This window comes from Carex rostrata, chromosome 14 (genome assembly GCF_964058835.1).
Source record: "Carex rostrata chromosome 14, lpCarRost1.2, whole genome shotgun sequence".
Taxonomy (NCBI): domain Eukaryota; kingdom Viridiplantae; phylum Streptophyta; class Magnoliopsida; order Poales; family Cyperaceae; genus Carex; species Carex rostrata.
Window position 1 is genome coordinate 7997163 of NC_135931.1, and position 23626 is coordinate 8020788.

At 34.9% G+C, this 23626-nt stretch overlaps 2 protein-coding genes across 6 annotated transcripts; both read right to left on the minus strand.

The window, feature by feature from the left end:
- Positions 1 to 11584: 11584 nt before the first annotated feature.
- Positions 11585 to 13432, minus strand: LOC144565680 (uncharacterized). 2 transcript variants are annotated; one of them, XM_078315500.1, is made up of 3 exons: positions 13037 to 13432; positions 12436 to 12562; positions 11585 to 11873 (listed from the first exon to the last, which is right to left on the minus strand). In XM_078315500.1, exons 1-3 carry the CDS (start codon positions 13301 to 13303, stop codon positions 11761 to 11763), a joined length of 507 nt encoding a protein of 168 aa, XP_078171626.1. In that variant the 5' UTR covers positions 13304 to 13432; the 3' UTR covers positions 11585 to 11760. The 2 variants fall into 2 exon arrangements, with proteins under 2 accessions (XP_078171626.1, XP_078171625.1); XM_078315499.1 differs by having other exon boundaries at positions 11585 to 11880; positions 12440 to 12562; positions 13037 to 13427.
- Positions 13433 to 16359: 2927 nt separating this feature from the next.
- LOC144565153 (serine/threonine-protein phosphatase PP-X isozyme 2) lies at positions 16360 to 20700 on the minus strand. 4 transcript variants are annotated; one of them, XM_078314819.1, is made up of 9 exons: positions 20563 to 20700; positions 20371 to 20525; positions 18900 to 19052; positions 18248 to 18310; positions 17990 to 18075; positions 17834 to 17909; positions 17408 to 17676; positions 16814 to 16892; positions 16360 to 16686 (listed from the first exon to the last, which is right to left on the minus strand). In XM_078314819.1, exons 2-9 carry the CDS (start codon positions 20509 to 20511, stop codon positions 16636 to 16638), a joined length of 918 nt encoding a protein of 305 aa, XP_078170945.1. In that variant the 5' UTR covers positions 20512 to 20525; positions 20563 to 20700; the 3' UTR covers positions 16360 to 16635. The 4 variants fall into 4 exon arrangements, with proteins under 4 accessions (XP_078170945.1, XP_078170944.1, XP_078170947.1 ...); XM_078314818.1 differs by having other exon boundaries at positions 20371 to 20685; XM_078314821.1 differs by lacking the exon at positions 20563 to 20700 and having other exon boundaries at positions 18900 to 19095; positions 20371 to 20510.
- Between the last annotated feature and the right edge of the window lie 2926 nt (positions 20701 to 23626).

Genomic DNA, 23626 nt, shown 5'->3' on the forward strand with positions numbered 1-23626 from the left:
TCAAATAAAATAATATTATTTATTATTTAAAAAAAATAGAATAATTATAATCATCTCCACACCTCTATCCCCGCACTTCCATTAAAGAAAAATTGTATTATGATTCTCACTAATTATATGATTTCTCTTTTCCAGTTATCACATTCGTCCTGCATTAACTTTTACAAGTATAAATACTAAAATATAAGAAATTAATACTTATAAAATAAGATATTAATATTTACAAGCGTAACTTGGACCACTACTTTTCTAGCCCTCAATGATCCCCACGTCAACTTTCATCAAATGAAGTAGTGAGGACCATGCATCCCCACATCAACTTTCATCAATCATCCCTGTGTTAACATTTCTCTAACAAAATAGTTGACCACGTAGGTATAAATACTCCAGTGCATAGGTACAAATACTTGTAATACTTGATATTAATATTTTTATATGTCAACCAGTGTCATATGCAAAAAGTATTTGCAAGTATAGGTATAAATACTTGCACGATAAGGTATAAATATTTGTGTGACGATAAACCCGAAAATATGTTATCATGGATCTCATTTGAAAGAGAAAATTGCGTAGAAGATGTTCGTAGTTTTATATTCGTAAAATTCCTCATAGATCGTCAAAAATGTGGACGAGATTGAATGAAAAAAAAAACTGCCTCTAAAAACGTGCATGGTCCCCCATGTAGTTTGAGATTTGATTGGAGAGATAATTATTTACGTCAAAATTATTCACCTTATAGGTATAAATACTTCCGTACATGGAAATTAATACTTTAGAAGAAAAAAATCAGTGCTAGAGCTTTTGTGATCCCCAAGGCAGTTATGGAAGTTAAGTGCAGAGATAAATGGAGGAATAGAGATGCGGGGACAGTTATTATGATCCAAAAAAATATAAATATTTTTATAATATAAAATAATAAAATGGTACAACTAAAAATAAAATAAGAAAATATTTATTGACAAATAAAAAATAAGATATTAATAATTTAAATAATATTTTTTACGTACCACGGAAAAAGTCAAGAAGCATCTAAAATTCAATTTGATACTAATAATTAACATAAAAGTCAAGAAGCATCTAAAATTCAATTTGCATTAGCTGTGCTAAATGTAGAAAAAAAAGGAACTCTGATTGAATTTCTTTTTTCCTATCCATACAATGCTATTGGAAGGAAAATGAGAACTTTTTTAAGATTTTAAATGAGATAAAATCAAACTGCCGAACAACAATTGGGAGAAATATTCATATTTTCATTTTTCTCACAGAATCTTAAGCAACCATACTCGTCCTTAATTGTCCACACTAAACATGATTTATAAATACACACACCACATATTAAAATGTTACATTTTTGTGTGTGTATCGACACTTGGAATTGAAATGTGGAACTAGAAATTCATGAGTTTTTAAATTTTATATGTTTGCCTTTATATTCCTAATAATAATAATTATAAGAATCAGACTTTTATAATATAAAAATCAGTAGTTTAGGAAAATCAAATTAAAACTCTCCGTAGAAGAAGTTACAGGTTCGAAACTAAAAGTAATAATTTTTTTATAAATATTAAATATTTGAGTTGCTTGATCTCTAATCTTTATTAAAAAAAAATCAATAGCTTAAGATTGGAATTACGAATATTGACAATAAAACCCACGCTTTGCGGCTAACTCGACGTGATAGTGTAATTCCCAATGATAAATTGATACTGTCTTACTGGTATTTTTAATGGCAGCATTTAATGTGTTAATAAATATCTCGCGTAGATTTGTTAAGTATCCGATAATATGAACAAGCGTTGGTTTTTGAACCAGCATTGACTCGATAAAATCAACCAAAACTCGAAAAATAAACTATGAAGTGGTCTTAAACTGGTCCCAATCAAATAAAAATAATATACAATTCTATAGCATTAACATTACTTAACAACTATTCAGATTATGTAGATACTTAAGTTTGTTTGTATGAACTGAACAAATTAGTAGCGAAAGGGTCGAAATTCAAAAAAGAGAAGAAACCAAATACGAAGGGGCTTAAGACCGAACAAAATAATACACGAGTTCTTTAAAAAGATTTCGTCAAAATGTTTAATACACAAATCTTGACAAAAAAAAGTATTAAATTTTAAACCTACATTGACCAAACCATTTACAGTAGGAGTAAAACAAAAAGTTAAAAACAAATTTAACGTGGATATGTGTGTAAATTGTTAATTACCGAACAAATATACGTATCATTAATTGTTTGATTAATCAATGATTCGGTTCATTTGTACTGTATGATAGAGTGTACTTTCTAGCCACTAAAAATTCAAAATTAATTAAAAAAAAAATTAATTCCTTCGACGTTCCCGCTAATCTTTTTATTAATAATATAAAATGAAAAATTCCGATGTATGTCCAATTGTCCATCCCTACTTTTTTTTTTATATAACTAACTAGGGCTGCAAACGAATCAAACCGAATCGAATTTATTCCAGTTTGAGTTTGATTTGAATTAATTTCGAATCGAATTTTTTACGAACTCAATTTCGAATCTTTTACGAACTTTTTTACGACAAGGAAGAGTAATCGTAGTCGCTAAAAGCGAGAGGTGAAAGTCGTCTAAGGTTTTAGAACTGAAAGCGAGGGTTATAACTTAGAAGTTATGACTTATGGCTGGGTGGCCTTATGTTTTAACTTTCAAGTCATCAACGGAAATCAATAGTTCACGTTACTTTGAATTTTTAAATAGAATAGTTCGCGAACCTATTTCGAACGAACCATATCCAGTTTGAATTTGGTTTTGAATTAATTTCAAACTATTTCGAATATAATTTTTTTATAAACTTTTTTAATTTATTTCAAACTCAAATCAAATCACGAACTACAAATTTTTTGTGCAGCCCTACAACTAACGGAAAAAAAATGAAAAATCGACAAGGAATAAAGAATCATTGTTCATCCCTAAAACTGGAGAGAGATGACATTTCTCCATTCCCCCTTGTAAATAAACCTTTTCAATTAACAGATATTTGGCAATAATTATCGTCAATCTTAAAAAAAAACATTTATCTATTTTTGAGCCGGATAAATAATCTTTTTTCAAGATACTGATGCGTTCTCAAACTGCTATGTTTTTCCGAGGTCTGCTCCATTGCGGGATTGAATCGTCTGCCCCCCTGGGGGCAGAAAATTCCTGTCCCCAGAGTCACTGTTGGTGGACTCCCTAAACCCCGCAGTGACTGAGGGGGCAGGATTTTCCTGCACCCCGGGGGGCAGGCGATCTGCTTCCCTCCATCACATTGAAAAGGCTCCGTATCCAACAAAGAGGGGCCAATAAAAATTCAACTCTTTTTTTTTAATTAAAACTCTCTTAGACAATCAAACTTTTAAATTATAGGAATCAAATATATTTAAGGGATCAATCACATAATTATTTATTTATGAAGAATGAAAGTCAATTTTACATTACCATAATATTTTATTACAAATTATATAAAAAATATAAAAATTATAAAAAATAGAGATTAATTGACACTCATTTATCTTTTTTACATCCGCCCCTGATCCCTATGATGTAGCTTTGTCTTCTCTCGATCCTTTTTTTGCTCCTTGCTTTCTTTTCATTTCAGAAGTTTATCTTCCATTTCATTTTTATTGGACATTCTGATTTAGAATTTGACGCTGTATTCAGCGAAATAAATCTGCTGCGATTCAAAGAAACTGCAGGGCCGTGTTAATTCAACCTTTTATTTGTTTCGAGATCTGTGCACAATTTTTTTTTTAAATTCGGGGATTTAAAAAAAAAAAAAGATTGGATTTGGAATAACAACAATTCTTTTGGATCGCAGCAGATTTATTTCCTATAGTCATGGGTGATATGCTTGGATTTAACAAGGATCAATTATTTATATTTAAAAGTTGATAATTAGATATATTTTTATGATATAATTTAAAATAAAATATTATAAATATTACAAAATTGAATTCCATTTATAGCAGGAGAAATTTATATGATTGGCTTTTATTCACATTTAATCTCGTAACTTAGAAAATCTGGCTCAGATCCTATTACTAGTTGCAAGTTGCAGCAATTTAAAGGAGACTTAACCCACCTTGTAAAATATTGTAGGGACCAGAGATATGATGTGATTTGAAGAAGAATTTGTCTCTGCTAAATTCGCACATGTGACTCTGCTGAGTTAGTAAAATGCAAGTCAAAGCAGAGGCGGTCAGGCGGACCTACAGTTAAGAGTTAAGACAGAAACTTGCTTAGCTATGCACCTTTATAATTTAAAACTTTTATTATGTATATTGATATTTCATTGTATTTTCTTTTAAATTATACAGTTTAATTTTTCTCATAAAATATTAAATATGTTTGTAATCTAATAGTTAGAATTTTATTTTGTAATTTAATAGTTAGAATTTTATTTTGTAAATTAATAGTTAGTTCTTCTCAAATTATATACGTCACACATTATATATTTTATGTTTCAGTTTTCTAATAATGTGTCTAAATCAGAGAAATAAAATTCTAAATATTTCACGACATGTCGCCCGTCCCTACATTTAAGTTGGAACTTGCTTAGCTGACTTTTTTAATTTTAAAAGTTTTAGTTATGTACATTAATATTTAATTGAAGTTTCTTAAAAAAATTATACAGTTCAATTATTCTCATAAAATATTAAGAGATAGGCTATCATGGTTTGCAAATTAAAGTTTGTGTTTTAATTTGCGCTCATATCTCTAGTTTCAAAGTTCAAATAGTCAATCCGACTTCTCAACATGTTCTTCGTATTGAAATATGCTTGGAGATCAAATTTTATATTTTTTGGAAACTTTTTTCTATTTTTTTTTTAAATTACGAAAAACATTGATTTTGAAAAATTATAAAAAAATAATAAAAAAGTTTTCAAAAAATGTAAAAAATTTCTCCAAGCACATTTCAATATGAAGAACATGTTGAGAAGTTCGGATTGACTATTTAATCTTTGAAACTAGAGATATGAGTGTAAATTAAAACACTCACTTTAATTTGCAAAGCATGATAGCCTATCTCAAATATTAAATATATGTTTGTAATTAAATAATTAGAACTCTGTTTTGTAATTGTAAAGACTTAATTTCAAATTTCACATGCCAAGTATGATATATTTTACGTTTCATGTCCCTGAATCAGAGAAATGAAATTCTAAATATCTACTGACACCGAGATTTTTATTTTTACTCAAAAAATAAATAATTTTATTATAAATAACCATGTTTTTCGAAAAATTTTATTTCTACCCAACCCGCATATATATCTGTGCGTCCCGAATTTTTTTTTTTTTGGATTTAAAATTTCGGACCGCATAGAATATTTGTGGTCCGAATTTTTTTTTTTTTTTCAAATGGCCGAGGCAATTTTTGAGTAATGATATCTCACGATCTGTTTAGATATTTTAAATAAAACTTCATAGTCTTGTTCTACGATGTCAAGACTAGATGTCGGTCAATTTTCATGAATTTTGAAGATGTTTTCCTATATTATTCAGAGATGTAAACTTGGACTCAGAAGCACTCCTTCAGCAGTTCGGACAATTTTTTAGTGATGATATCTCACGATCTGTTTAGAGATTTTAAATAAAACTTCACACTCTTATTCTACAATGTCAAGACTAGATGTCGGTCAATTTTTATGATTTTTAAAGATGGTTTCCTATGATAACCAGAGATGTAAACTTGGACTCAGAAGCACTCCTTCAGCAGTTCGGGAAATTTTTGAGTGATGATATCTCACGATCTGTTTAGAGATTTTTGACATCGTAGAACAAGAATGTGAAGTTTTATTTAAAATCTCTAAACAGATCGTGAGATATCATCACTAAAAAATTGCCCGAACTGCTGAAGGAGTGCTTCTGAGTCCAAGTTTACATCTCTGGTTATCATAGGAAAACATCTTTAAAAATCATGAAAATTGACCGACATCTAGTATTGACATCGTAGAACAAGACTATGAAGTTTTATTTAAAATATCTAAACAGATCGTGAGATCTCATCTCTCAAAAATTACCCGAACTGCTAAAGGAGTGCTTCTGAGTCCAACTTTGCATCTCTGGTTAACATAGGAAAACATCTTCAAAATTCATGAAAATTGACCGATATGCAGTCTTGACATCATAGAACAAGACTGTAAAGTTTCATACAAAATCTCCAAACAGATCGTGAGATATCATCACTCAAAAATTGCCTGAATTGCTGAAGGAGTGCTTCTAAGTCCAACTTTGCATCTCTGGTTAACATAGGAAAACATCTTAAAAATTCATGAAAATTGACCGACATATAGTCTTGACATTGTAGAACAAGACTGTGAAGTTTCATACAAAATCTCTAAACAGATCGTGAGATATCATCTCTCAAAAATTGCCCGAACTGCTAAAGGAGTGCTTCTAAGTCCAACTTTGCATCTCTGGTTAACATAGGAAAACATCTTCAAAATTCATGAAAATTGACCGACATGTAGTCTTGACATCGTAGAACAAGACTGTGAAGTTTCATCCAAAATCTCTAAACATATCGTGAGATATCATCACTCAAAAATTGTCTCGGCCATTTGAAAAAAGCAAAAAAAAAAATTTGGACCGCAAATATTCTATGCGGTCCGAAATTTTAAATCCAAAAAAAAATTCGGGCCGCATATATTCTATACGGCGGACCGCACAGAATATATGCAGTTTGGATAGAAATAAAAATTTTCGAAAAACGTGGTTATTTATAATAAAATTATTTATTTTTTGGGTAAATATAAAAATCTCGGCTACTGACATGTCGTCCGTCCCATTTCTAAGAACTGGCAATAGCCCTCCGTTCTTGGGTCGATTTTCTTTTCTTGATGGTGTCAGATAAAATATAGAGGAGAGAAAAAGAGAAGGAGCACGTACGGACGATGTCCATCGATACTATTTCTCAAAATATGGTTTCCAATTCCCTAAAGATTTTATTTCAAAAATAATTATTATTTAGGAAAGGTTGGATTCTCCCGTACATGCAACACATTGCACTCCCAGTTTATGTGATATGGTTTCTTAACGTTTCAACGTTACCATATGAGGTTTGAATTATATGCTGGCAGAAATCTCAGTTGGTGTTACATTCCGAAATTTTAAAACATGATTAAATTTCTAAATCGAATATTTGGCTTAAATAAAAGAAGTTTAATTAACTTAACGATCATTCAGAAATTTTCTGACCGACTAAAACGAAACTAAAATTTCGAAATATAAATAATGTATGAAATTATATATAATAAAATTTAGAGATTTAGAAATAAAATAAAATATAGCACTATATAGTAAATTATAATTATTCGGTAAATTAGAAACTTAGAAAATCCGTTACAATTCCTTTGAATTTTTAGAAAAGAAAAAATTGATTTAATTAGATTCGTATTTATAAATAAGTAATTGAATTCCAAATAAGAGTATAATTATACGAAATTATTAGTATGAATAAATTATATAAATTATAAAACTCGTTCATTTAGAATTTTTAGGGAACTAATTGAATATATATAATTATATAAAAAGAGATCGAATTATTCGAATCTTAAATTGAGAGATAAATACACAAATTATGTGTACAAATATAATTACAAAAATATTATGAACTTTCGATTTGAATTTATAGGAAAAACAGATTTTAAACCAATTAAATGAAACCATAATGAAATGCTGAATTATTGGGACTATCCGATTAAATCTAACACGGATCTTAAATGTTGTAAATTAAATTTTGGAATTATATCAACCCCTCATCTCATCTAGCACGAATCTTGAAGCAGCCAATTTAATAAAACCCCTCTCTATTTCTCTCCTCTCCCTCTCTACCCGTGAGACCCCCCCCCCCCCCAAATCAGCGCCCCCCCTCCCACAGCCCGCCCCCCCTTCCCTCTCCTCTCCGCCAAAGTCAGAGAGGCTCCGCCCCCTCCCCTCTCCCGTCGCCGGCGAACCCACCAAACCCGCCCCCTTTCTCTCCTCTCTTCCTCTCCGTCCGTGAGAGCCCCAGCCCCCGCTCCCTCTCCTCTCTTACACGCCAAAAACAGGGGGCTCCGCCCCCTCCCCTTCCGCCGCTGCCACGGCCAGCCCGCCGCCCCATCTCTCTCTCTTTCCTTCTCGGTCCGACCCACCAGACTCGCTAGAACCCCCGCCCCCTCTCCTTCCCTCCCATGAAACCCTAGAAATTAGGGTTCGGCTTGGTGCTGTCCCGGTGCTCTCTCGGTGCTGTGCTGGTGTTGGTTTGGTGCTGTCTTGGTGTTGGCGTGGTGCTGCCCCGGTGCTTGCTCGTTGTGGTGCTGGTGTTGGCTTGGAGGTGTCCCGGTGCTTGCTCGTGGTGGTGCTGGTGTCGGCTTGGTGCTGCCCTGGTGCTATTTCGGTGCTAGGAAGCATTTCCTTCCTCTTTGCTTGCTGATTGGACCGTTGCCAAAGGCAAAGCGTGACACCTTGAAACCGGCTTGTTAAGAGAGACACCTAAATTGGGTAATTTTTAAGTGACTGTTTTGAACGCTCAATTGCTGTTGTATTGGATCTTGGATATGTTGAGATTGCTTGCTCGGGTTGTTGATTTTCCCGGCAAGCCAATGCACGTGGCTGTGTTGCCGTGCTCTCTGACCTGTTGCCTTGTTTTTCTGTTTTGCTGGTTCTGTTGTTGCTTGTGCCATGTGATGTTGTTTCCCAGTGTTATCATTGGTATTGATTCGGAATTTACCAAACACTTACTTGACAGGTACCACATTGCAAAATGATTTTTTTATTAAGGGTCGGAATTGTAAAATATATGACCATTGTGATTTGTATTAATTAAAGGGAATTGTAGTTAATTTCACATTTGCTCGGGTTGTTGATTTTCCCGGTAAATGGTGCTGACTTGAGACTTGAGCTGTGTTGATTGAGTTCTGGTGTGCCTATTCTGATCTGACCTATGGCTTGTTCTGTATAGCTGATTCTGTTGTTGCTTGACCTGGTCTGTTCTGTTTTGCTGGTTTGTGTTGTGAAGGTGATACTTGTGGTGTTGTTGTTGTGTATGTGTTGCTGGTACCAGTCGGTACTGGCCCAGTGATACCACTGGTATTGTGCTGAATTTTTGTGTGTATACCAGCCTTTGAACTGGCAGGGACCATATTGCAAACTAATTATATTTAGGGGTCTGAATTGTAAAATATAAGGCCTTATGTGGAGTAGTATAAATTAATAGCCTAAATGTGAAAATGAGAGGTTTTGAATTAATGACCGGTCTATGCATTAGAAATGTTATAAATGGACTTGGAGTAAATTGTGAATTTTTAATTAGAGGCTTAAACCTTTGCTAAATTATGGGCCTTTAATTAAATTGAATTGGAATAAAATAATTGATACGTCAAATGGGCCAAAGTGTAATAAGGTGAAAGTTTATATAAGGGCCGACCATATATGTAAATTTGGAATTGGACTTAAACTAAAATGATTATAAATGAGCCGAAAGGTATAAAAGAATTGACGAATTGAAAGACGGCTTTTGGAATTTTAAGTTTTGATAATGTAACCGAACTAAACCAAGTAAACGTATAATATAGGTGTAGGCTCAGTCGAGCAAGATATCGCGAGGTAATTTGAGACACTCGATCCTTAAATTAAGCGGTACGCTCGTCATACTAAGGTGCGGGATTCTTGGACTTGTTTGATACTTTATTTTCAGGAATTAAACTGTGTTTTTGTTTGTCATGTTGAATATCATTGATTGCATCATTGAATTGTGTATAGCATTTGCATAGCCCAATCAAATTAAACTCGAATTGATGTGACTTGAGTGATTTGCATGCTGGTATGGTTGTAGGTTGTGTCGATCTATTATGATCTGATTTGATTGAAAGTCACCACGATTTGATTTGATATGTATGTGAATGGATTTACGAAGTTAAGCACTTGGATCCAATGAATTTGCCAAGTCGGGCTGTATGCTGACTTGGATTCCCAGGATCCTAAATGGCCTTAGGTGAACGGCCCTCGATATTCTCAGTACCGGTTGGGACGAGGGAGGGTGATTATGTTATGAGATGTGATTGGAAATCGTGGGTGACATGTGTAACGTCTATGGCTCGGTGGCATTCTCCTACGTGTTAATGCATTTGGAAGGTCAATTGAATGTTACGACTATTGGAATGATTCCAACGAGGATTTTCTTTATATGATTTGAACCAGACCTTAATAAACTGTTAAGCCAAGCGATTGCAGATGGGTGTCAGATAAAGGGTCCAGCGGTTGGCCATCTGTAGGTGTCAGTAACCCTACAGATGTGGGTTTGATAAAGGGTTCAGCTCGAAAGAACATCTGCATTTGCTACAAGCCCTAATGAGTCGAGTTAAGCCAAATATATGTTGTGTTTGAAATTCATCTTGGAAATTCCGTGAACTGTGTTTCAGGTTGATAAATTGTTGTCGAGCACTGGCATTCTGTTATTTATGATTATATATATATATATCTGTTTGCATTGTTATTGTTTGGGTTTCATTTTTGAATATAGAGTTTGATTGCAAGTCCAATAATCTAAACTGTGGCAAATTTCGCACTGAGAATTTATTCTCACCCCCACCCTCCCGATTATTTTCAGGTTTATTCTACGGATGCAGCAAATGAGGATATTGGTAATGCATACAAAAGATCCACTGCCTTACGTGTATATGTGACGCTTGATAGATACACGCGGCAGGTTGTCAAACCCCGGGGATTTGGGGTGTGACAGTTGGCTATTGATGCCAGTTAATTGTTAGTTAAATAAATTTGATTCCGTGTTACTACATCTGTAGATAAAGATAGCTGAAGAATATCTAGCTAACTTAACAATTTGAGTTTCTTTTTTTCACAAAAAGTCTCCTTTCGTAACCTGTTTTTTTTAGAAAAGATTGGAAAACTAGACCTATAGCATCAATGATTTACATTCCTGTTATCTATTGGGTATATAGGGTTTTACAAAGAGCTTGTTAGATGTGGCTGATACTCTCCAGAGCTGCTGTCAATTTTTTTTTTTTTTTCAAAACATCCATACCTCTGGCAATTCACCAGCTGCAGTGCCGCTTCTTAAAACCCTTTTAGATGGTGTTGAGGTGACATAGAAACAACTCTGATGTAAACCTCTTTTTCAAATACCATTTTGTACCGAAGAATGAGGTACTGGTTTTTGGTACCATAGATTAATTATAATTATTTTTTGGCTGCTTCTGTACTAGTGGTGAAACTGCGGTGAACTTACTAGTTGGGTAATAGAAGCCACTATTTCTCAGCTGAGAATAATTGATCAAAATCTTTAATTTGAGCATGATTTAGAAGTCCCAAAAATTGAAATAAGGCTAGATAATTTGAATTGGCATTGTACCAGTAACTCTGGATGCTGCCAACCGTATCCTGGTACTGCTGATACTTCAAATATTTTTTCTGTTCTGAACTAAAAACTTCAAGTTCCAGTTAATTCCAGTTGTGTGTCTCTTGAAAGTAAGTTCAAAGAAAATCCAAATCAGATTTATTATATATAAAAATAATCTTTTTTAGCCTTGGGCCTTACATTAGCCCAGGTGTGCGTACTGGTGTAAAGAGATCAAGAATTAACACTCCCATGAACAACTAATTTGTTTGCAAATAATTGCTAGTAAATGAAGTTACACGGATAAATCACTAAGAATATGTCTACAAATCACCCCTAAATAAAAAAGAAAAGAAAAGATCACATGGTCATCTCAAGGAAATGAAAATAAAATATTGCGTGATTTCAGGCTAGTTCATATTTAAGTCACCGTCATTCTCCTCATCATTGTCCCCATCATTGAGACCCAAGTTCAAATTTAGATCGGTGCCATTTCCACCTTTCTCAGTTGCCCTTGCTTTATCTGTAACCTGAAACAGGACAACAATAAATTCTCAGTTTCAACGTTACTATCCAACTTCATATCTCTCGTTAAACAAAATAGTGATGTCATCAGCAAATTGGACCACAAATTTAGAGAAGAGAGAGATCACTAAAAAGAGCTCTTAGGTCCAACTGACAGAAATTGGGATCAACTGGCATTGACAAAATCAGATTGTTCACAGTATCAGTAGTCCCAAATTTATGACACCGAGTACTGCCAACAGTTCACAATTTGGGGATATTCAAACAAAGAGCACAAATTCATCAACTTTGAGTCAAGTCTCTGAAAAAATACTACTAATTTTGCGATTCAAAAGATAAAAAAAATTCTGTGTTGAACTTGAAACACTAATGCCAAATACCCTTTTCAAATAATAATAGCCCCTAGTCCTAAAAATACAAGCAGGTGCAAAAGGAAGGAAGGTTTGATCATTGTTTGAAAACTATCACATAGAAAGGTTAACTCATACAAGATGTTCAAAAATATCGGGAACATGAGAAAAAATAGATCCTAAAACAGAAAATCTACACAGAGAAGTGACCTACCTGAGCTTCCTCCATTAAGGCATCATTTGAGTTAGCATTATCATCACCATCAGTTGTATTATTATTATTTTCATCTTCGGATTTTGCATCATTTTCTTGCTTCTGGTCTTCTACCACATCAACCTATGCAAAATTATGATTTAATATGAATTTATTGGTCTCTGCCAGCCAGTACTGGCCTCACCAAAACAACACCAGTAAGTTAGAAGTCCCCAGCAATGTTGTAAAGTTAGCGCATATTGCCCCCAATTATTCCTCATTTAAATCTCAATTGTGCAAGCAAGACTCAAAATTGATCAAACTTTGACCTACAAGTCTACAACCTCAATTGTGCAAGCATTCTTTAATTCAGTCTCAGTTTTGTACAGCCATCAACAATAATCCGACTTTGGAGGCATTCATGGCGATGGTTTAGATCTTTTGAAGGACTTACAAGTAAAATTTTGAATCCTAGCTTAAGGAATTGTGCGGCATATGCATCGATGTAAAAATTAGAATACCAGAAATAATGAAAGCTACTGGATGCTTCAATACCCCGGAAGCATCAGCAAGTCCATCAACACAACATAGAAAAATGAGAGAGAGAGAGAGACTTACTGGGACGTATCGGTACTTCTTCTTTGGCGGCTCCTGAGTCTCACCGTTAGCGGCGGAAGAGGCATTGTTGAGTGGAGCCCACTTGTAAAGGTAGAGACTGGATCGGGTGTTGTTGGTGCCACTGGAGGCGTTACTGGAAGTGGTGTTACTGGATGGATTCGAGAGAGGGACCCATATTTTCTTCCACTTGCGAACCGGACCGGAGAAGGTGGCGGTCGGGCCGTACCGAGTCGAAGATCGCCCCAGCCGCGCTCCCACTCCCTCCATCTTTCAAGCAAAACCGGTGGCAGCAAGACACCGAGAGAGGAGAGGACTAAGGAGGCAACTCGGAGCAGGGTCTTGAATTTTGTTTGTTTAATTCGACAGCCAGATACGCGAGAGAAAATAATAATTTTGTTTGATTTTGGTCCGGTACCGGCTCTTCTCGACTATCACGGAACACGGACATTCACGGTGGTCCATACAATAATCCCAAATATAAGATAATATTGCTTTGGTACCCCTCGGAAAATCCCAAATTTCATCTGAAGCCCTGCCGAATGGATGTATGATGTATCACATTTGCTTGTTTCCTTCTGCCACTACCATTAGCCGTAATTATACGGGATAATTCTGCAAAAGATATCTAAGAATAATAATTTCTTAATTATTTAAGAAAAAAAATTAACTACCAATCTACCGGTGCCGGAGCTAAAAAAATCTTATGTTTTTGCATTGATTTTTTTATGAACAAGAGAAAAATAAATAAAATTCGATAAACTTTTGAAGAAACCATCGAGAATAGGGCTGCAAAAAAATTTATGAATTCGTGACTTGCTTGCTAATTATTTTCCTTAATTTACTTATTTATAATTCGAGTTGGTTTTAATTTGAATTGGCTGACTCATTTAATTAATAATTCAGATTTAAACAAATTCGAGTTAGTTACATTTAATTAATAACAATTCGAGCTAGTTACAATTTGCTTATTAACAACTCGAATTATACAAAAATTTGCCACAATAGATCCCAAACCCTTTATTTTAGGCCATTTATTATCACTTGCTTGAATTGTTTATTCAAATTTATGGTGCATAGATAATTATATCAATTACAACCATAAATGACAAATTGACAATATAAACGAATTATAAGTGAGTTGTGAGTCAATTCAAGTTAGCAATAGTTGAACTTGAGTTATATTTACAACTCGTTATTGTCATTCAAACTCAAGTTGACTCGCTCGTTAACTTAATGAGCTGAACATGAGTTATACTTATATGTAACTCCCTCAAACTCGGTTTATTTACAGTGAGGATACGATCGGATATTTACTATACTTAGGATTAGTGAAATATTTTTCATTTTGCAAGTGTTTTTTGTTGGTTAATTCCTTGTCCAAAATACTAAATGGGTTCCTTTTTCTTTAAAAACTCTAAAATATCAAGTTCAGGCACATGCAAGAAACTGTAACATGGGGACTAAATTATGATAACTTTTTGTTTAAATAACTACTCATAAGCTTAAATTACAATATCAATAATTTTTTTTTACAAAACAAAAGCAAAAAAAAGAGATAAAAGCACGGAATGTAAATTAAAAACACGCTAAAGAAAACAAGAGGCAGTTGCTTGTTGTCCATAAAATTGGAAATAAATCTGCTGTGATTTCAAAGAATCACAGTATCCTACAATTCCCAATTCAACCATTCATTTCTCTTCATGCACGAATCTAAAAAACAGATAGTTCAGATGTACAAATATCAAATAGATGAATGGGTGGATTGAGATTTAGAGTCCTATAATTCATGTGATTCTTCGGAATCACAACAGATTTATTTCTCATAAGATTCCCTTCCTATACAAGTTGAGAAATGTGATCATGCTGTTGATTTGTAGTTACTATGAGCTCTCCATGACCAGGCAACAATGCTTCAGAGTATGTATATAGAGATGGATGTACAAACAGGGGCGGATCCATATTAACCCAGTGGGTAACTGTGCCTCTGGATTTTGAAATTCAACAGAAAAAATAGACCCAGTTCTTTGTTTGCCCCTTTCTGAAAAATAATTTATTCCCTTTTGAGCCCAATAAGCCCAAATCTTCTTCAACTTCAGCACAGTTTAAAAACAATAATAGACTCAGTCTATTTCAGTCCCTGAATTTATTTTTCAAACGGGTCTAGTCATCTCTGTGGTTGCTGCAATTCTACTACAATGATGTCAATGAAAATCCCTGATCGAATTTGACAAGGGAAATGAAATGAATGGCAGTCCGATCTTGTCTCTCTTCGACTTCTTCATACTCACTCAGCAATTTCTCAACATTTTTCTTTTTCTTTTTTCTTTTAAAATAAGACGGGGTTATAACCCCCGGTAACTCATCATTTCAATTTTTCCTGATAGATTTGCTATTGTAACCTTTGAACTGCCTTTGGGGTGTCTCAATCCTCTTGCAGTCTTGCTCCATCCCATGATGTTTCTTGTCCTGCTTGAATTCAGTGATAACTAACTCTACACTCCGCACTTAAAAGCTAAAATTACACGATCTTAAACGAAGAACAAAAAAATTGTCCTGTTTCCAATAAAAAATATAGAGTGAGTCTATGGTACAATGCATATCACGGGTTGTTACCGTGCTACGGCTCTATATTCGAGTTTTCAAATCCTAACGGTCGATCCGAACCGTTCATCTTGTTCTCCATATTAATGTGTTTGGAGACCAAATTTTACATTTTTTGAAAAAAATTTACTATTTTTTTTAGATATATAGAAAATCACTTGATCTGAAAATTCTGGACCATCCAAAACAATGATTTTCAATAAATCTAAAAAAATAGTAAAAAAAATTTCAAAAAATATAAAATTTGGTCTCCAAACACATTAATATGGAGAACAAGATGAACGGTTCAGATCGACCGTCAGAATTTGAAAACTCGAATATAGAGCCGTAACACGGTAACAAATCGTAATATGCATAGTACCATAGACTCACTCAAAAATACATATATATATTGTCCCTGTTTAACAATACAGCACGGTGTCCCAAAGGCATGCACCGAAGGAGAATGGGAGCATTCTCATGTGCAAGAAACGAGTCCCATCCTTGGACATGCCAAGAAACTGGTGTCAATTGCAGTTGTGCTTTCATTACCTTGAGCCCACAAGTTTTCCCTTTGAAAAAATTGTGGTATAGGTGCACAGCTTTGTTGATACAGAGCTGATAAGATTTTGTACCAGAGTAATAACCCAAAAAGCAACCATCCTCGGAAAATAACAGCAGGTATTCCCTGTTCAATGGTAAATATGAACAGCCTGGAACTAAAATTTACGCAGTCCAAATACTGAATACCCAATAATGCTATTTCTCTCTTTTTCCAACAACAATGTGCACTACTAATGTAACAGAAAAACCCTAAACACATCTGTACGGCAAAAAAATTTTTGCTTCCAACTCACACGCATCTCTCCCTTGAGTGCTCAAACACCTTTGAAGAGAGAAAGAACATGCTAAAAACATACAACAACACTAATTTTAACAAAAATCAAACCACCAACCCCAGACCCAGAAGGAGAATGCTGTTTTTCTCTTTGCTCTGTTGATGTCCTTCTCTTTGCAATTTAAAGGAAGTAATCAGGTGCTGGCTTCTTTGCAGGAACACCTCTTGTTTCCTAAATGATTTGATAAAAAAAGGGATATCAGCTCCAAAAGGGGGGTGGGTGGGTGGATGGGGGGGAGTGTATGTGAGTGTGTGAGAGAGAACTAGGTTATACTAAAAAAAGCAGAGAGGCAACTAACATGTGGTGCTGCTTCAAAGACTCGGAACTGCTTGTTAAGGTTCTCATCCAGCTCAAGAATAGCAGCAACATTACCACATCTACAACATTAGAAAGAAATAAGAAGCCACCAAAAAATGAAACTAAAGTCTAGTACCTTATAGACATCACATCTATGTCCTATTTTATAACTAAAAAGCAGCAGTTGTTGTGCAAAACCTCAAAGCACCAGATAAAAAAAGTACGACTGATACTCTTGTTACATACCGGATCATCATAAGATGGCGCCAGAAACAAGCAAATTATCACCAATACCCCTCCTAGACTTATACCCATACTTGGAAACTCTAAAGTTCAATTAATTCTACTTGTGTAAATACTTTTAGTGTTTCTATATCTCAAGTAATATTAGCTTGACCATCTTTAGCAGTAGCCAATAGATGAGATCCACTGAACGGTAAAATGATACAAACGCGCGCATCTATAATATCTATTGTCACTTCATTAGGGCATCCATGATATTCTCATCCTGTAGAGAGATTATTACAGGATTTATAGACATGGTATTCTCCACCTCAAGCAAAGAAAAATAGAAAATAGAATAGAATATCAGTACCGATAGCAGTAGTTGGGTGCAGACCAGACGGTGACAATCTGGTTGTTGAACATCCACTTGTAGCCCTCCATAACAAGCTGGTGGGCACGGCAGATGTAGTCGATGTTGTTAGTGTGATTAAATGAGGAGACGACATTGCCCCCAAAGAGGAAGCCAGCCCCACGTGGACTCAACCCCCACCCCTCCACAGCGTCTTCAGGGTCCGACCATAGCAGGTCACACATTCCACCATCATGCGGTACCTCCTGCTTTCTGTCTATTGTCCTTATCTGTTCCATAGGAAACAATTAATGCCACTTTGCTTCTTTATTTCAGAATTGAGAGATAGAGAGAGAGATTCTGTATAAGATTTCAAAAAATAAAATAAAAAGAGAGATTCTGTATATCTGTGGCTTTAGTATTAGGAAACTTGCAATTCTGGATTACCTGGTCTAGTGTTGTGATGGCAGGAGAGAGACCGCCATGCACGCTGAAAATCTTGTTTTCTATAAGTGCCGACAAACTACAAAGCAAACAACTGTAGATGTAAGAAAACTTTGTTCAGGAAACCAGGGAAAGAGAATAGAGAGGGAATAAAAGCACCTTAGGTAGTCAAAAATGTCAGTACAGTATCTCCAGACATTAACCGAGCCATACTTACGCAGGCACTCATCGTAGAAGCCATACACCTGTTTCACATGCAATTCAAATTCTGCTTTGCTGCCATCTCAGTCAGAGTTGAATTAGCCACTATTTGGGCATATTCACGCCTTGATCTTTTGTTAATGGCCACACTCCATTACAAAAATTAGAGAAATTAAAAGTAATGACAAAAAAAGGTAGAAAGGCTTCATTTATGACCTGCGTGATTTGCCGGCTCTCATGGTTTCCCCTAATTAGAGTTATTCGATCAGGGTAACGGACCTACAATAAATGTTTAGGCCCAATCATGTCATTAGTGAATTTTCCAGCATAAAAGAAATTGTCTGCGTGTGTACCTTTCTGTGTTTGAAAAATAATTTTGCCAGAGTCGAACCAAAAAAAATTCAATTTTTCTACACATAAACAGCCCCTCCCACAAAATAAAATAAAACAAATAACCGACTCCACAAAAATCACCAACCCTATCTCACTTGTAACCACCGGTTAAACATTAGCAATTGGTTTGGGGCTTCAAAACCAACCATTTAAACAGAACTACATTTTTGTGTGTTGGTTACAACCCAACCGCAAGCTTAAAGCCAGTCTAAATAAATATGTCCAGAAAGAATGAAAACTTTTTAACCCCGTATAACCAGAACCAGTTGCAAAAAGCCCAATAAAACCTTCTCTTAATTTCCACCATAATACACATAAATATGTGTCGACTGTAGTTCTTAATAATATTATTGTGAGCAGGATGGCTGCTTGTAGCTGATAATAAGAGGACTAAAAAGTAAGGCACATCATGAACATTGAGTCCTTGAGGTTTCAAATATCAAAATTAAAAATAGAGAGAGATGTAAAAATGTACCTTCAAGGCCAAAAGAAGCAAAAAAGTCTCGACAGAATAAAATCCTCGATCAACAAAATCTCCTAGAAACAAATAATTGGTCTTGGGGCAGTCACCTCCGACTTTAAACAATTCCTTCATGTCATAGAACTGGCCATGTATATCTCCACATATCTGACAGCACAGACATATAATATTCCTTTTGAGTTCCTGAAAACTAAGTTTTGTGTATGATTGTGCAAGTGTATTTCGACTTATCCAATGATTGAGAAAAAGAAAACGGTCGAGCGAATAAATTAGCATGTGACTTTTATTTCCTAACAATCCCCCCCCCCCTCCGCACGTATTAGATCGCACAAGTTTTTCAATGCAAAAGTATTTAGCTGTATTAGCTCGGCCAGTATAAGTCCTGGGCTGTTTTTGTTTTCACCAAAATTTTGTCATCATTTAACTCTGTGCTTGCTCTTTTTGGTGGTTCATGCACAAATGAAGATAAATGCAATTACACTGGACAGTTTGGCCCCAATTGCTTAACCTACTTAATCGGAGCCTGATTTTGAGGATAGAATGTGTTGTACAGAGCCCAACTGGTGTTCATTCCTCGACTGAGGTCGGTAGATTAAACTGAAGCTTATCTACGCAACTGAAGGGCCCTTGAGATTTAATTAGATGAATCAGAGCCTAATTGTGGATGCGGAGGCTTTTTTGATGTTTTGATAAAAACGTTACGTGTTGTTTATAATTCAAGTCTGTAAATATCTAACACTGTAATTTAAAGCTGTTCTTTCAAAGCTCTAAGAAAAACATTGCAACTCTGACCAATGTGCTGATTTCAGCCTTATGGACTTGGTCAGCTGTATCATAAATTAAAGTAACCATTGAGTTCTAACTAACATGGTCACCGTGTTCGAGCAGTTAAGCAGGGAAAACGAAACAAAGAATATTAAATTAGGTCCAGTAGCAACTGAAACATGCAAAAATCAGGTACCCTTGGTTTCATTTGCCTAGGTTTGTCAGATTTTTCCCCTCACAAAGAATCAACCGTTACCTAATATTGGTTGCAGTGATATTGTACCTAATCTTTCATCAGATTCATTAAAAAGCTTTTTGGGGAATTAAGAGTTGAACTGATGGGCAAGTATAGCAGAGTCGGCTGACTGGTAAGACAGGTAGAACACCGTGCCAGTATGAGCAAGAATGCATCAAATTAGAAATTTCAAAATAATTTGCTGAATAGATAATATAACCCCCTTACCTTTGGAAATTTAACTAATCCCAAAATCGGATTAAAAAAAAAAGCTGGAGAAATCAAATCATATAGCTACAGCCTACAGGACCGACCAGAAACGTACCATTACTTAAACCACCACTAACCAATTTCAGAGTAAGTTCGCAGATTTGTATGAAAACAAGCAATCCGCAAGAAGTTAAACTAAATGAAAGGATGCAGAAAGACAAAACTAATAGTGAGGGAACAAAATTGGGTAATTACTGTTACTGGTGCATCTACTCGCTGAACGTTGCTCTCTTCGACGAGGATCTCCATGGCCTTCATGCAGAGAGCTTTCACCTCCGATTCCTTCAATGGCTCGCATCTTTTTAGTTGTTCTATCTGCCTATCCAGATCTGACATCCCCTTAACCTCCGCTTCTCTATATTTCGCTGTCCTTCGAGCTTTCTTGACTTAGTCTAGACAAGAACCAGTACAGAGGAAGAGAGGAGTCTTTTTCGAATTTGTCGGGGAAAGAGGCAGAGGAGAACTTTGGAACGGGAACGAAGATAGAGAATTAGGTTTCCAGATATTCTGTGGATAGATCTTTGTGAACAGTTGTACAGCTAGATATGATTCGTAGGACCCGCCCAAAAACTCCCGGATATTTGATTTCGATTCCTTAGCCGTTCGATTTTGTCTTGTTACCCCACGCACGAGAATATTTGATTTAAGATGCGTAACACAACTAACACGGATACTGCGCTGCAGGGTAATGGACGAGGGTGGGTTACACTGAATTCGCATCGTCTCAGATGACACATGAGCCATCTTGCATGGACATGTGGACGAGTATCGTATTATACATATATAATAATACGATAATATTTAAAAAATTTAAATATTTTTTATTATTTTATATATTGTATTTAGATAATTATAACTAAAATTAAATTTGTACAAAACAATAAATATTTAATCTAAGTATATATTAAATGCAATAGTTACTGGTATATATCACAAATTATACTTTAGTGTGGTGGTGAAGGTTTTGTTGCTTAATTGGGACTTTTCATGTTCGATTCGCGCCAACAACAGAAAAAAAAAAAAAAAAAAACTCATTTTCACTAGTGTAGACACGGTTTATGGGCGCAGCTCACGGTGCGGGTGTGTCCAGCCGTATCGCTAACTTTCAACGGAGTATCGACGACCGTATTGGTTGAGTAAGGATATGCCATGTAGGGCGATACGCCAGCTCGCATATGCTGAGTAAGGATATGCCAGCTCGCATATGCTGAGTAAGGATACGCCATGTAGGGCGATACGCCAGCTCGCATATAGGATATGTATCCCATATCAGACGTGTATTGGTATCTGATACGTGACCAACACAGGTACGGACCTCAATCTGGAGTATCCAGGTAACATGGGATATGAGATATCTCATATATTTGCGTGATTTTTTGGAAATCCGCTCTGCACGAATCTCAAAACTCAAATAATATTGCCCTGTGCTATCCCCGATTTGGCACAGGACACGTTGGTCACGCTAAATATGAGATATCTCGGAGGATGCGCACTCGGTTACACTGTGGTTGTGGTGCATTTGTGAAACTGTACGAGTTTTATTTCGCGTAGACCATGTTGGTTGAGCAATAATCTTTTTCGTCTATTTGACTAATTTGCAAAAACATACAATTATTGAATTTTACGATGTGTTCTATTTTTTGAAAGATATGTAGGTTCAAGTTGAATGAAATTGCATTATGGAATACTTGGACTGAAGAAGACATGAAGACACTTATCAAGAATATAAATTGTAAAATCAGAAATTTGGTAAAGTATGTGTGAGGCTGTCTAAATAGGGATAAAACGTTGGTAACGTTTTTAAAACATTGTAACGTTTTATACTTGTCACAAGAAACAAGCTGATCAAAATCAGAAACTAGTTATAACGTTATAACGTTGTGACGATTTAAAAACGTCATAACGTTATCTAAACGTTGTAACGTTTTAATAGTTACAGAACTACTGAAGCACAGCTGTACAGTAACAACTTGAAACGTTGTAACGTTTTATGGATGTCAGAATGTTAAGTACAACTGTACCAAAGATTAAAATTCAAATTTAAATGTTGCAACGTTTATACAAAACGTTGTAATGTTTTAATTAAATTTAAGCTTCAAAGAACATCTATTTTGATCAAGTTTTTACAAGCTAAAACGTTACATAACGTTTTACAAACGTTATAACGTTTTGCTGAGCTGTCAGAAAATTTAAACCTAAAAATTACACTTTGAACTAAAACGTTGGTAACGTTTTATGTCAAACAGCTCATTTTTGAACTGACTCTATAAATAGGTCATTGGGCTTTCTTCCCAAATCATCTCAGCCAACCCTAATCTTCTAAAAAGCAATTTTCTGAGAGCTTAGCCTACTCCATTGTTGTGAGAGCTTAAAACTTCAAAATCCCTCAAACACACTTCACTAATCTCAAATTAGATTAGATTAGAGTGATCTATTGAGTGTTTCTCTTGAGTAGCTTGAACTAAAAGACCTTGTTCTCATCTCTTTGAGTTGGCCGTTTGACTTCCCGCTTGGTGTGTAAGGGCTCAACGGTTCACAAGTTGTAATTCTTTCATATTGGGTAATAGAAAGGCGCACCACTCAAGGTTGCGAAGCCCCGGAGACGTAGGCCTTTGTTTTGCCGAACTCCGTTAACATCTCGCGTGTCAAATTTCTCTAAACTCATCTATTTACTTTCGATTGCAATTTAATTTCAGTTTTTGTTCAATTAGAGGTGCATTAAGTGTAACAGACCATAGGGTTGCTCAGAATTGATTAAGAGCGAATGATTAAGAATCGAAAGAGTGTTAAAGAATTGATATTCAGTTATCTTAATTCGCAAGTGAAAATTTTTAAAAATAAATAATTAAGAGTGAATGATTAAGAGTTTAAAGAGTGCTAAGGAATTGATATTCAATTGTCTTAATCCGTGAGTGAAAATAAAATTAAATTAAATTAAATTAAGATTTGGATAAAAAAAAGGCCAAAGAAAATGATCTTAATTTATTGTTGCCAAACAACTGTTGAGTGTTCGGCGAGGGGAGAGGAGAGGAGAGAAGATTAAACATTTTTTAGACTCTTATAAGTTCTTTTTGTTATGAATTAAGTATTTATGGATGTCTATATTGCAACTCTCTTGAACAATTACTTGAAAACTTCTCTTTAAAGAAGTATGTTTCTCTCCCTACATTTATCAATAGAGTTAATATTATATGACTTGTAATTTACATTTTCTAGCCTATAAATAGAGGCTTTATATGAATGTATTTGATATAACAAAAACATATAAATAAAGCATAGCCATCTTTATACATTCTCAATATCTTTTTTATTATTCTTTTACTTTATTTTATAACACGTTATCAGCACGAAAGCTCTACTAGTTGAAGATTCGAGGTAACTTTGATATCTCTTATTTTAATTCCATTTAAATAAATAATTCTTATAATAAATAATTGCTAAATGGAATAAG

What these genes read in the sequence shown, in the direction of transcription:
- LOC144565680 (XM_078315499.1), bottom strand. Translation starts at nt 13,303, where the DNA reads ATGGAGGGAGTGGGAGCGCGGCTGGGGCGATCTTCGACTCGGTACGGC. An exon ending in AGAAGTACCGATACGTCCCA is followed by an intron (nt 12,563 to 13,036) that starts GTAAGTCTCTCT and finishes AATTTTGCATAG; the next exon opens with GTTGATGTGGTAGAAGACCA. An exon ending in CCTTAATGGAGGAAGCTCAG is followed by an intron (nt 11,881 to 12,439) that starts GTAGGTCACTTC and finishes GTCCTGTTTCAG; the next exon opens with GTTACAGATAAAGCAAGGGC.
- LOC144565153 (XM_078314819.1), bottom strand. Translation starts at nt 20,511, where the DNA reads ATGTCAGATCTGGATAGGCAGATAGAACAACTAAAAAGATGCGAGCCA. An exon ending in AGAGCCGGCAAATCACGCAG is followed by an intron (nt 18,076 to 18,247) that starts GTCATAAATGAA and finishes CATGTGAAACAG; the next exon opens with GTGTATGGCTTCTACGATGA. An exon ending in GACATTTTTGACTACCTAAG is followed by an intron (nt 17,910 to 17,989) that starts GTGCTTTTATTC and finishes TTTGCTTTGTAG; the next exon opens with TTTGTCGGCACTTATAGAAA.